The sequence below is a fragment of the Asterias amurensis genome, chromosome 6, assembly GCF_032118995.1.
Source record: "Asterias amurensis chromosome 6, ASM3211899v1".
NCBI classification, from domain to species: domain Eukaryota; kingdom Metazoa; phylum Echinodermata; class Asteroidea; order Forcipulatida; family Asteriidae; genus Asterias; species Asterias amurensis.
This window is the reverse complement of record NC_092653.1, coordinates 18,731,428-18,746,106: the sequence shown is the minus strand read 5'-3', so window position 1 is coordinate 18,746,106 and position 14,679 is coordinate 18,731,428. Positions and strand designations below refer to the sequence as shown.

At 39.9% G+C, this 14,679-nt stretch overlaps 1 protein-coding gene across 1 annotated transcript; it reads left to right on the top strand.

Annotated features, from left to right (window-relative positions):
* Positions 1-3,734: 3,734 nt before the first annotated feature.
* Positions 3,735-14,642, top strand: LOC139938055 (CST complex subunit STN1-like). The gene is made up of 9 exons (XM_071933413.1): positions 3,735-4,018; positions 5,239-5,334; positions 6,579-6,644; positions 7,051-7,209; positions 8,397-8,557; positions 9,845-9,991; positions 11,207-11,326; positions 12,161-12,239; positions 13,453-14,642. Exons 1-9 carry the CDS (start codon positions 3,892-3,894, stop codon positions 13,611-13,613), a joined length of 1,116 nt encoding a protein of 371 aa, XP_071789514.1. The 5' UTR covers positions 3,735-3,891; the 3' UTR covers positions 13,614-14,642.
* Positions 14,643-14,679: the final 37 nt, after the last annotated feature.

Genomic DNA, 14,679 nt, shown 5'->3' with positions numbered 1-14,679 from the left:
ATTTATTGAGCGTACGTCCAACGACGCAAACAAAGTTGTCTGAGCACCAAATAAACCGAGTTTTTGGAATATGCTGTGCAACATCTAATCTACTGTTTTTACCACCACTTTTGGGAGTAACGGAGCGTCGGCCTAAATAATTTTTAGTTTATTCTCATATCAATTAATTCTCATGTAAACTTTCTGGTGAACATCTGCCGGGGCGCGCGCCCCGCGTGACGAAGTCCCCTGATAAAACATCCAATTATATGTTATCATAATTATCTGTGGAACCCTATACGAACTAAAATAACAGAAACGGTAATTTTATTGATTTTTAATAACTACTCCTACATTCTCTCACTTAATTCACTGTCAGAAAACATTCGCTAAGTTATTTTGAGGGTTTGTATGCCAGCTAGCCCTACATCCTCTCACTTAATTCACTTTCAGAAAACATTTGCATTGTTGTTTTAAGGGTTTGTACATTATAGGTCAGTTTGGTTCATTTTGTAAGGAGAAATTCGTAAAAAGTACCCGATTCAGCTACACATGAAGGCTCTTTCGACAACGAAACCCGACGGCCGATTGCTTAATACAAAACGGATTTGGCAAAATCTACATCCTGAGTCCTGACCAAACTGCGTTCTAACAATTTTGTTGCTTCAAAACTTTGAATGGAATGTTCGTTAACAGCTTCAAAACAGCCGTTGATGTTTCACAAAGTTCGTCACTATGAAAGCATACTATTCTTAAACGGTGATTTAATGTACTCTTTTGTAGGTTTAACTGGCAAAGCCCATACAATGTATATGAAAAGAATCAGTAATGTGTTTAATTTCTTTTTGGAAATGTTTCAACTTTTGCGTGTGTACGTTCTGTGTGTGGGGGAAGATGACATATTGACTGTACGACTAATGGTGCGAGTTAAATGGAACAAATAAAGTTTTACAACAATGGGTTGCTGTTTGATGCGTTTAAAAAATGCTGGAAAGTTGGGTAGGCCTACATGAGTGACTTAATGGTAATAAACACATATGTAACAGATGCATGTATTTAAGCCTAATGTTTTTTATTTAACACGCGAAATTAACCCCCCTGTACAAAATGGTACATACACCATGCCATTTACCCCTCTGCGAAACATCAATGAGTCACTCTGGAATGTTAATGGGAGTCCAAGGTTGCCACCCACGTCAAACCTAAAGAGGTGGCTCTGTGTGCAGCCTACAGCACCCCCCTAGACCAACAGGTGGCCCATATCAAAACCCAGCCCCCACCCTCCCCCCCCCCCTTAGACCAACAGGTGGCCCATATCAAAACCAGACAACCACAGAGGTGACTCTGTGTGCAGCCTACGGCTTCCCCCTTCGACCAACAGGTGGCCCATTTCAAAACCAGACAACCACACATGTAAGGAGATATCGCTCGTGACTCCAGCCAATCAGACAACTCGTAGGAGGGAGTTCGGTTCAGGGTTTTGTAGACTTGCAACCCGACGTCTGTAACGACACATGCAACTGTGTTGGATTCCACAAGGATGCCATGCCACTGGACCTTCTAATTTTCAATCCAAGATGCCGCGGGTTACGCTTTTAATAGTATAGATAGTAGGTGTCGCCTGCACATGCTGCGGGTGATGACACTCAAGCAGTAGCCTAATACCCATGGCATCGTAAGAGTTGCCAAAAATTTGGAGACTGTTATTTGTAAATAGCGCCCTCTGTTGATGGATTGTTATAACCACAAAACACTTCCGAGTCTCAGCCATTTATAGCTCTATGGTCTCCGCAGGTTTGTTTAAAAACATTTTCTGTATACCTTGGGCCATCCGAATACACGAGCAGGAGCTAGACAATTCACAATATTTGGTAAAAACACACGAAGGCTGGGCTATACTTGTCGACTTGTCTGAACCGTCGAGTTGTCCGAACGGACGAGTTGTCCGACGGACGAGCTGTCTGGTCTCCGGGAAGTAAGTCCCCCGCTCACGGCCGACCGGCGCCTTCGGCAAATCATGCAAAAGAAACATCGAAAACTATAAGCAAACTAAACAAACGCTTATTCACCTCATTCAAACCCCAAAACATAAAAAATTGTGCCGCAATTTGACCGATATGGACGCAATTTCAGCCTAAAAACAACATTTGTAAAACTTGTTGACTGAAAAACGGTGCGGGCGCCACGGTCAATTTCCTGATTGGGGCCCAAATTTTCTCGAGAGTCGGGGGAATTCTTATCGACCCCCGGCCATATATATAACTAGTGATTTTGCCATTAACAGCGTTTACAAAGCTACTAATAACTATCAAACCATTTTGTATTGTGTAAAGTACACGTACGTTATACTTTATGTTTTAAACACTTCACTCTTCGAGGTAATATTGCTCGGTGCCGAGTTTGCAAGGTGTCGAGTTTGCAGGTGCCGAATTTGCGAAGTGCTGAAGTGTCCGGTATTCCTGCTTAAGTACTAGCTGGGCGGCGGATTAGTTTGGTGGTGGACGAAGGAGGGAAGTACAGGCGGGAAGTTGAGAAGTTGAACTCGATGATGCGTGATGATCAAGGACCGGTGTATCACTCCGCTCCGAAGAAACTCCATGGCTCTCTCAAATCGCTCAAAGCTAAGAAGGACCCCTCCACCCATGCCGGAGTCTATCGCATTCCATGCGAATGTGATAAGGTTTATGTCGGGGAAACCGGGCGTAACCTTCCCACATAGACTTAAGGAAAACCGAGCACACGGAAGGAGGGGAGACTTCGATAAATCCGCTATCGTCACGCATTCCCACATCACTGACCACCGAGTGAACTGGGAAGCAGCAGAAATCATCGCTCCAATCCAGGCGTGGCACCCTCGACGCACCAGAGAGGCCATCGAGATCCACAAGCATGACACCGTATTGTACCCCACAGTTAAAGCCAGTGGACACAATTTGGTAAATGTCAAAGACCAGTCTTCTCACTTGCCGTATCTCAACATATGCATAAAATAACAAACCTGCAGCAGCGTGATCTACGTTTTTATTTTATAGAAGATCGTGTCTGTTATAGCTATGAATAAAGGCCTATAGAATCGTGGGCCAACGCACTAAAGGGATTGTCAGGTCAGGTTTTGATGTCGTTTATTGACAAAACTTCCAAAGTTATTAATCGTACCAAAGTACAATATCAACTGTTATCAAGCAATCAACTTGACTTTCTTGTATCTGATTTAATAGTGTATTTGCAACTCAATTGATCGTCGATCATACTAATAACTGTATTATTTATCGATAAATAGGCCAAGCCATTTTTGTGTTTATATTATATTTTACGGGCAACTTGGGGTTACCAAACTGAATGCGAAAAAAAAATGATTTTAGTAATTGTTGTAAAAGACATTATGGAGGTATGTTGTGTCCATTTTACACGAAAGTGTGATTTTTTGAAAACATCATCACCTTTGTTGCAAACGTGCTAACTAATAATTAATTGGTCATTAAACCCATTTCACGAAACGCTATATCGAGTTAGGACGAGTAACTAAGGATGGGTTCAATGCGTCCGAACGTCTTGTGATACGGAACAAGATTAATCCTAAGTTTTAGAGAAGAGTTTGTGAATCGACGGCTGTCTGGACCAGACAACGTCATAGCGAGCCCGCCGGCCGCATGCCGCTTTTGAAAAGAGCAAAAAAAGGACAACGCCAGTTTGGCGCCCTCAACTGATAGTTTGTTTCTTACTGCCAAATGACTTTTGACCCCGATGCGGGAAAATCAAAACAAACTGGAAGAAGAAGGACAGAACTATCGTTTTGATGCCAGCCGTGTGATTGCTTTCATCTCGTCGGGCCTCATAATAAATATCTTTGGTATAAAGTTCTCTTAGTTTTATTAACGAGTACAAAATGAAGCTTTTTTCCCCAAAGTAGGCATGGCAGCTGGTGAGAATTTAGACTTTGTACCGCATCGGTTTTGGCATACAGATTCCGTGTACAAATCATATGTCAAACTTTACATCGTTGATATTGTATCTTTATTGGACTACCCGATAGGGAAAGGTAATGTTCACTTTGAATATTCATAGTGTGTTCTTTTGTTTGTTTGTCAGGGTGTTTGTTGGTTTGTTTGTTTGTTTAGATGATCTTCCCATCAACACAGGTCAAGGAAACTCGGCAAAGTCCGACTAGTCACTAGGTTACGGGTAGGTCTAGGTGGCTCCTACCTATCAGCCATATTAGAACTATTTAGGTTTTGTCCGCTATCGTCTCCCGTAATCTCATAGGGTTACATCTCTCACGACACATAAACGATGATGGTTCAATCGTGGATCAATGAATTTTGTAATCGCAAATCACTTTTTTTTTCTTTTTTTGCCAAAATAAGCCTCCACAATGTATGTGTCCTTTGATATCTCATTGCCCGAGGGGACCACAGAAATCCTTTCTGCCATCTCAAAAATTGAAAAAAATGATAAATTCTTACCGTAATTCAGTCCTCAACTACTCCGTTTTACCATTACACACGAAAGCCGATTGTTATGGTTGTCCCCGACCGTGCGCATATTTTTTTCCCCGGACAAACGTGGAGAATTGTCTGCACACGTTCGTCCTGGACAGAAGAAAAGAATACCCAATCCGCACTTTGTGTACAAAAAATATCGACAAGCGTCTGGTAACCACTCTTCGTAGTAACCATCCTCCCTATTTTTTTGTCTAAGGAGGAGGGTCACATTATTGCAACTAGGTTTGGTAGGATTCAAACCTACATTCCTGCCTCTTGCTATCGAGTACCGGGTAATCTCGGTAGTTGGTAAGACATACTCTTGAATGGCAAGGGTTTTGGGTTCGAATCCCACCCGAGTTATATGCATGGTTTTTTTTCACAGGACTCGGGGAAGTACTGAGTATACATGTATAGTGCTAACTTACATCGGTGTGTATGGGTAAAAACCAAAACTAATATATACATTCCAATCGTTTGATTGCAAGTTCTGCGGTCATACAGTACATGTGTGTAAACCACTAGACCCTGGTGGCAACTTAAAGCAACTGACTTGTTGAAGACTATTAAAAGAGAAATAAGTTAGCTCATAGCCTAGTCTTAGTCTTTTGGGGATTTGCCCATCAATTAAAATTACTGGTCAGATAATTTTATTATTGTAGAAGAGTCTTTTTCAACTTGGCTAAACAACAAGTAGACCCAAATAGGGCCTCCTTTTTAAAATCAAAATTGCCACTGTTAAGGCCTACTGTTTTTCCAATCTATTTTCTTTTTTTAGGAGCCTTTGCCTATAAGAACCATCCTGTGTACAGAGTTGACATCTTGGGATGGATTGTGAGAGTGGAGGAAAGAGCAAAGATGTTCAACTATGGAGGTCAGTCATTAGAAAGAATTTTTTTTCACCATTGTCTCAATATTCATGGACGTAACTGTAAGACGCACAATCCTAGCCAAAATGCTTGTACCTAACCTCACATAGATATTCAGCAATATCTCAAGAAATGCTACCACCTTTTGAAATTAAATTTTCACAGGTTTTATTGGACATCTTCTTTCAGTATCAAACAATCAAAATGGTTCTTTAGTATAAAGACCCTGGATACTATTGGTAATTGTCAAAGACCAGTCTTCTCACTTGGTGTATCACAACATATCCAAAACAACAAACCTGTAAACATTTGAGCTCAATAGGTCATCACAGTTGCGAGATAATAATGGAAGAAAAAACACCCCTGGTCACACAAAGTTGTTTGCTTTAAGATGCTTGATTTCGGGACCTCAAAATCTAATTATGAAGTCTCAAAATCAAATTATAATATTTTAACATTACTTCAGGGGGAGCCGTTCCTCACAATGTTTTAAATACTAACAACAGCACTCCATTGCTTGTTACCAAGTAAGTTTTTATGCGAACAATTATTTTGAAAATTACCAAGTGTCCAGTGCCTTTAAAGCCATTGGACCCTTTCGGTAAACAGTATTGTCCAAGTCCCACACTTTGTGTATCACAATTTCTATATCAAATAACAAACCTGTGAAAATTTCGGCTCAATCGGTCATCGGAGTCATGAGAAAATAACGGGAAAACCCACCCTTGTATCCGCGCGTTTCGCCGTGTCATGACATGTGTTTAAAATAAATCCGTAATTCTCGCTATCGAGAATTGATATTGTTTTACTGTTTTCTCAAAAAGTAAAGCATTTCATGGAATAATGTTTCAAGAGAAGTCTTTCACCACTACTTTCTGTAAACCCTGTAAGTTATTTGTAAATCTGTGAACTTTTATTTTTTTGTCTGTACCGAAAGGGTCCAATGGCTTTAAGCCTTAAATGGCTAAAGCCTTTACAGATAGTACAAGTATTATTTTGGCTGGTATGTGTACGCATAGGCCACTGTTCACTTGATGTAGATAAAGATGTAGATTGTAGGGCTAACATTAAAGTTTGCACATTTATCAACAATTCAAATTGACCAGTTCTGTGGGGCATTCTTGTCATAAAACCATGAACTGATGTAATTTTCCTATGTCTAAAGTGAGCCTTAATCACTGTTTTATCAATGGATTTGTTTGAAAGGAATAATACCCCTATTGGCAATTGTCTTTATATCCACCTTCAGTCGACGACGGAACAGGAGTTGTTAATTGCTGTTGCTGGAAACCAAAGGGGAGAGATGAACCAGCAGGTAGAATACAATTTACATAAATTATTTTATAGATGTTATTAATTGCATCAGGCTTTTTGTCATTTAACAACAATTGAAAGCTTTTCCCCAAAAAAAGTTGGATGTTGAGAAACGGATACTAGCTTCCAACAAATCCAATAACTCAGGTCGAGATACACAAATTACATGGGGGCCATGGACGATCTGTTGCCCCAGGGCTAATCCAATAACTCAGGCCAAGATACATGAATTACATGGGGGCCATGGACGATCTGTTGCCCCAGGTCTGGCCTTGATACCCCTTCATAAATGTTCAATGGAAGTGCTCTGTACAGTATGAAAATAGACTTTTCCTCTCAAAGATGAAATCCATTCCTTACAGTTTGCTAATTTTTCCTTAAAAATACTAATTCTCTGAAAAATACAGCTGTCAACCCAGATTCCTCATTCCGAGAATTTGTCACAGACCAAGTACAGACCCACCAGATGCAGCAGTTAACGTGCATGGAGCTCGGTGACATCATCCATGTCAGAGGTCGTCTCAATCGTTATCGAAACAGAGTGGAGGTATCTGCATCCTACTTCAGTAAGTGTAATAGTTGGCAATTTAACATTTTGCAAATTCTGAGTCAAGTCACGAGTCATTATTTTTTAATTCTTGAAATAATTATTTCCATAAAACCTTACTTGGGCTTGGTGACGAGTAATGGAGAGATGTTAATGGTATAAAACATTGTGAGAAACGGCTCCCTCTGAAGTGACATAGTTTTCGAGAACGAAGTAATTTTCCACTAATTTGATTTCGAGACCTTGCAGGTTAAAAACTTGAGGTCTCGAAATCAACCATCTAAACGCACACAACTGTGTGTGACAAGGGTGTTTTTTCTTTCATTGTTATCTCGCAACTTTGACGACCAATTAAGCTCAAATTTTCAAAGGTTTGTTATTTTATGCATATGTTGAGATACAGTAAGTGAGAAGACTGGTCTTTGACAATTACCAATAGTGTCCAGGATCTTTAAGTCACAGGTCATGGTGCAGTCAGACGTCATGTGGTGTCAAGTTACATGTGTAAGTCACAATATTATTGGTCCAAACACAAGGCAAGTCACATACTTTGAATACAGCTGTATTAGGCAGTCAGGCCTGGGCATCAACTTCAAATTACAAGTATCAAGGCACTGGTCTTGAGCAAAAAGGAAGACCAGGTTTAAAGTTGGATGTTGAAGCAGCTAGCCGAACAAAGTCTGATGATGCAATGTGTAATTAAAAAAAAAAATTATGGAGTCGCTCAAGTAGCATATAATGACTTACGTTGGTAACAAGTCAAGTCATTATTTCGAACTCAAAGTCGAGGCACAAGTAATTTTTGTGCAAGTCCAAGTTAAGTCACTGCTAAAAAAAAAACAAGCGACTCATGGCCAACTCGAGTCAACAAACCTGGTCAGTAATTCTGTCTCAACCACAATGTATAAAAAAACCTCATCTCAGTATAACTGTTAGACCACACATAAAAATAAACCAGTTTCTCACCCCTGCCTGCTTCCTCTTTCACATATGCCTTGATATAGCGTCCAGACCACTGGCTAATAATTCATGAAGGTACATGTACTCAAGAAAGTACTTTAAGTATGAGAGTAGCCAAGTAGTCATGAAATATGAAAGTACTCAAGTCTCATGAAACTATTCAAGCGTTCTAAAAGAGTATGATATATGAAGTATAAACTCAACTGAATACATTATGCATGTTTCGGGGGTTCTTTGTTTTTGCAGGAAAAGTTGAAGATCATTCGTGTAAAGCTGAGATATACCGCATGGAAGAACTACCTAACATGTACCAGAATGTGTATGATCGGCCCTTTGTTCTTCCAAGCATTGTTACAAGTCAGTTGCGGCTTGAGTCTGAGGAATCGGAGAGCGGAGTCCAAAGGGAGGTTAGTTGTTTTGGAGAAAAACTTTAAACAGACAGGATCAATCATACACACTTCCAAAATATTGATAAAATAAAAGACACATGGTGGACTGAGAGGAGAGTATTGTACTGTTTTCCATTCAGCAACCCAGTCGGGTAAGGTAGTAAGGTAGAGGGCTTGTCCTGAATCTGGTAGTGATACACCTTTTATGCAGGGCGGTTTGATTTTAGGCTGAATTCTGAGCGACATTGATCTGTACTCAGAGAGTGGAACCATTCAGAGAACTGCTGAGAGGAGCAAGCTTTTATATGGACAAAAATCTCTGCAAATTTGGTATCCCCTTTCGTGAAGAGATTCCAGTCCAGTTTTGTTAGGGATTCATGGTAGGATGTGTCAAAAACCCATCAGCCCTATTCAATTTGACATTTTCCTCATATAACATTGTATAAGTGCCCTTTACCAGAGTAAAATTGCTGTGCCCTTTCAATAATGGAATTCAAGGTATTGATGTGTGCTGACCATGTACAGGTACATTTATCTGATCAGTGTTGTAGCCACAGTGGGCGATGCTGGACGGGCCTGCCCACCAGAACTCACAATTTTTGCCCAGCAGTGCACTCTGAGCGCAATACACTGTGCTGCCCAGCACAGATCTGAGACACAGCTAAATGATTAGGAGTATCAAATGTCACAGAGAAAGAACACAGACAATTAAAGACCACTCAACTTATTGCATGGCCCCGTATTATGAATAGTTTGGAAACCTTGTATCATGCCTTCCTGAAGCTTGCACTTCAGAAATGATGAATAATATTTTGCTCGCTTGCCCTTTGGAGATAAAAAAAAAAAGAGGGATTTATAGCTCACCAATAATACTGGTCTAGCTTCTACCCTGTGCGGTGTCATGGCCGAGCGGTTAAGAGCACCGAACTCAAGCTCTGGTGCTTCTGTTCAGCAGAGTGTGGGTTCGAATCCCCAGCCGTGACACTTGTGTCCCTGAGCAAGACACTTTAACTATTATTGCTTCTCTCCACCAAGGGGTAAATGGGTGCCTGTGAGGTCAGGGATGGTTGTTGTGATTGATTTAGCCGAGTATTAATGTTGCACAAGGCTTTATATTCCCCTCCAGGGAGCCGAGATGGTTTAAGAAATGAATTAAGGCCGAGTGACCAGGGATAATAATGTGAAGCGCTTTGAGCAGCTGCCGGGTGTGAAAAGCGCTATATAAAAACAGGTTGTTATTATTATTATTATTATCATTATTATTATTAATATATAATAATTTATTAATATTTCTCTATCTGAAAGGCTCACTTGGTGGATCGGTTATGCATTCATCTGCGCAGTCAACTAGGAGACCCTTCTAACGGATTCCAAAACTTCTTCCTGAGAGAATTGGAGACAATTGAAGCAGTTATGGAAATAGCATCGTGTCCATGTCTGGAGTACAAACAAGTAAGTGTTTGGTGTGTCATGGCCTAGCGGTTAAGAGCACCGAAAGTTCAACCACCACATAATAAACAGATAGTTATAAGTGTGGGTACAATTGCAACCTCACCTGCATTGAAATTGGGTCACGTGGTCTGGTCACTCCTGAAACGGCTTCCAGGATTTCAGACATTTGCTCATTCACTAAAAACCAAAGCTCAAAAGTCTCTCCAAAAGGAACTTAGTAAAATTGCCATCCTCTGTAGCTACACCATATGGAATGCTCGCCACGAACGATCTTGAGGGTCTACTGACCAACCTCACCTGCAACTGTAGTTTTTGTCCTTTGAAGTTAACTTATATGCGTTGCTCATTAATTTGCTTTTCACTCGGTGTTATGTCTTACGTTTATTTTTGTTTTGTCTGCCCTGCACTATACCATGGCCAACTTTGTTGGTCATAATAAATTACCTGTGCTTAAGTGTACTTTCTTTATCCTCTGCCTATTGATGTATTGTATATTATTGATTTGCTCAATAAAGATTGATTTACCCAAAGTTGTATCAAGTTACAAATCACAAGACTACCGTAACTGACTTGGTAAACTTGAAATAGTTTAGGGTTGAAAATTGAACCATCCCAAATCCTAAACTAACATTTTTTTTGCTTTGTGTGGAAACAAAATTGCTATAAAAACGCGAAATACAATGTGTACCAAAAGAAAAATACAAAAAAAACACACAATACATTTAACCATGTATAACAGCTTAAAATGGTTAAAGCCATTGGACCCTTTCGGTACAGAAAAAAAAATTTCAAAGTTCACAGATTTATAAAAAATTTACAGGGTTTACAGAAGGTAATGGTGAAAGACTTCTCTTGAAATGTTAGTCCATAAAATGCTTTACTTTTTGAGAAAACGGTAAAACAACATAAATTCTCGTTAGCGAGAATTACGGATTTATTTTAAACACATGTCATGACACGGCGAAATGCGTGGAAACAAGAGTGGGTTTTCCTGTTATTTTCTCCCAACTCCGATGACCGATTGAGCCTAAATTTTCACAGGTTTGTTGTTTTATATATAAGTTGTGATACACGAAGTGTGGGACTTGGACAATACTGTTTACCGAAAGTGTATAATGGCTTTAAGCATGTATCGAAGCATGGCGCATAAAAGTGCTATAATTCCTGCTGAAACATTGCTAATGAACTGACTTTTTTGGCCCTTCATTCCCCCAGGATAGTGTAGGAGGAAAGGCACCCATCAGACAGATCCGTAACGTCATCAAACAATCAGTAGACCGCTTGGACAGAGAGGGCATAGTTATCAGAAGTGGAATCGACAAAGAGATGTTCCAGGTAATAGACCCTTCCCATGAAATATGTAAATTGCAAATAGCGTATGCGCACTAACATTTTGGTTGGCAAAATGAGGGAACATCACGCTGTTTTGTACACGGCTAATGGGAGTGTGACGCAGACGCGATTGCGCCCCTGCTTAGTGCACAACTCTATGGCGTTTGCCAACCAACAGGGTCTGTACGCATGCGTGAATGTAATTAGCATATTTCATGGGAAGGGTCCATTATTATAGAAGAGTCCAAATTCACAGCGTGGAGATGTAAAATAAAAAGCATGTCCCAGCTTTTAAAGGCAAGGGATAATTTTAGTTGTCACAGACAAGTATCCTCACTCGGTGTATCCCAACATTTCCATAAAATAACAAACCTGTGAAAACATGGGCTTAAATTGGTCAACAAAGTTGACCAATCAATGCACAACTCAGTGGTAACCAGGGGCAACACCCAAGGGAACCGGTCATCGAGAGTAAAAAGTTTATTGTAGATAACATTGGGTGCGTTCAATTGGTTTCCCTGTGTCGACCTGTGGTTCTCATTCAGGTGAGCCCCTAAAAAGAGCGAATCGAATGATCACTCACCTTCTCGTAGTGACATCATGCACCTCGGGCAAGCCCCAAGTGACCCTTTCAACAAGCAGGGCACTTGGGGCTGACCCAGCTGAGCCCCTGGAATGATGTCAAAGCTATTCGAACATACCGGGGGCAGATCATGGTCGACCCGGGGAAGCTAATCGAACGCACCCATAGTTGTTAGAATTACTGGTTCAGCTTCAATGAAGCTTATTTTTATAGAAAAAATCTAAATTTCCATTTGATTTCTTGCCCCTTTACAGGTAGCTCAGGAAAGTTTGACTTCAAGGCTAGACAAGACGATCCTTAAAATTCTGAGAGCTGATTGTCAACTTCCCAAATGTAAGCTGAACTAAAATTTAAATAATTAACTAAAAATCAGGTAGGGATTGGGATGTCACTATGTGTAAAAATTCCTTTGAGTAGTGGTGGTTGTTAGAAGAACCCGTGGTTTGACAATCAATCGTTCAGTTTATCAATCAATCAATCAATAATATGCTCTCTGATCATCTTCAGGAGAATGCTGCATTCTGTTGCTGGATAGTTCTCAAAAGAGTTTTATGTAGGGGGTGGGGCATTTAGCCTCTAGGAAAGTGCATGCCGACCTAGACTAAATTAAAGGCAGTGGACACTATTGGTAATTACTCAAAATAATTATTAGCATAAAACCTTTCTTGATTATGAGTATTATGGGGAGAGGTTGATAGTATACAAATATTGAGTGGCTCAGAGTGGAATGGGAGGAACATTATCGCAAGGTAAAATTTGGACCGTTCGCCTCGTGAAATGGAACAGTCCAAATTTTACCGAGCGATAATGTTCCTTCCATTCCACGAATTAAAGCCACTCAATATTTGTTTTATATAACTGACATATAGATCCTTGTCATTTGATGTATTTTGAAAGTATAACATTATGAAAAATCTGTTTGTTTGACAACAAAAAATCATATAGTGCCGCGTGGCAACAATGCACATATCGGATCACAACCTTGTGCACAGGTTCTCCTTTGTTTTAGCAGCGGCGCGGCGGCGCTGTACTGCTAAAAAACATTGGGAACGAGGATGATCCTAACTGTTGAATGGGAAATGCTATTCCCCATGGGCGAATAGGTTTTTTTGATCGCCGGCGCTGATGGGAGTAATAGTGAATGTCACGTGAAGTAAGTTCCACCAATCAAATGACAAGGATCTGTATGTCAGTTATATAATATAAAACATTGTGAGAAACAGCTCCCTCTGAACTGACGTAGTTTTTGAGAAAGAAATAGTTTTCCACGTATTTGATTTTGAGACCTCAGATTTAGAATTTGAGGTCTTGAAATCAAGCATCTGAAAGCACACATCTTCGTGTGACCAAGGGTGTTTTTTCTTTCATTAATATCTCGCAGCTTCGACAACCGATTGAGCTCAAATTTTCACAGGTTTCTAATTTTGTGCATATGTTGAGATACACCAACTGTGAAGACTAGTCTTTGGCAATTACCAATAGTGTCCAGTGTCTTTAAGTCATCTATTTTGAGATGCTGACAAAAGTTCTTCACTTTATCTTCCAGATGAGAAAGGCTGCCATTATTTGCACGTGATGGACCGACTGCACAACTTAAACCCTTTCCAGAATATTTCAGCTCAAGCTGTCAAACTGGCATTAGATCGGCTGGAGGAACAGAGCGAAGTTATCAGCACAACATTCAAGCACTTCATCCCTTTCAGCTGACCAGGAGAAAGAAAATGGGGACATTTTTCCAGGGATAAGTTGCCTAGTGATTTGATCTTACAATCGCTGAACAAAATGTCATTTTCATTTCATTTATTCTGGTTGTGAAGCCATTGACTCTAAGAAAAGAGTGAACATAAGATAAGACTATAGTCTTAACTCCCCGTGAAATCCAGCCCAGAGCTTCTACCAGGAATCACGTCCACACTCTGGCAATGCGATAATTTGAGTCCAGTTGCTAGACTTCTCAGCCATGACACTCTACAACTGTCATTTGTAATAACAGTGAACAAGAAAAAATGAGACATCAATGCAGTTGATTCAAATATTCCAGCAATCTTTTGTTATTAGTATGCATATTATTAGATTGATGGTATTGACTAGTTATCTTTACTTCAGAGTTCACAGGTACATGTAAAACTTTCTTGTACCAAAAGAGGTACTGTATATGGCTTTTACACAAGATATTAACAAAATGTTAAAAGTTCTTGTTTGTTACATCAACTCTTTAGAGACCATAGTGGCTGCAAGCGGCCTGTATCAAAATGCCCATAGCGGCCACAAACAGCCGCAAGATTTGATCTACTTTTGCTCAAAAGAAAAGATATCGGACCATTAAAATTGACATTTCAATGTTTCCCATCACATGTTGTAGATTCTGCAGTTCTAAATCAAAACCATGTGTTTCTGTTTCAGATTCATTTTCCCCCCGAAAATAACATGAATAATGAGGACAAATCAACACGATTAGCAATATCTGGATGTTGGTTATACAGAAACGAACGATCTCTAAAGGGTTAATCCATACTGTTCCCATTGTTCAGCCTTCAACATAATACTGGGCTGGCTTTGATAAAGCACTAAGATTTATCTTAAAGCCATTGGACACTTTCGGAACAGCAACAAAATTAAAATTTCACAGATTTACAAATAACTTACAGGGTTTACAGAAGGTAATGGTGAAAGACTTCTCTTGAAGTACTATTCCATGAAATGCTTTACTTTTTGAGAAAACCATATAACAATATCAATTCTCGATATCGAGAATTACGGATTTATTTTAAAC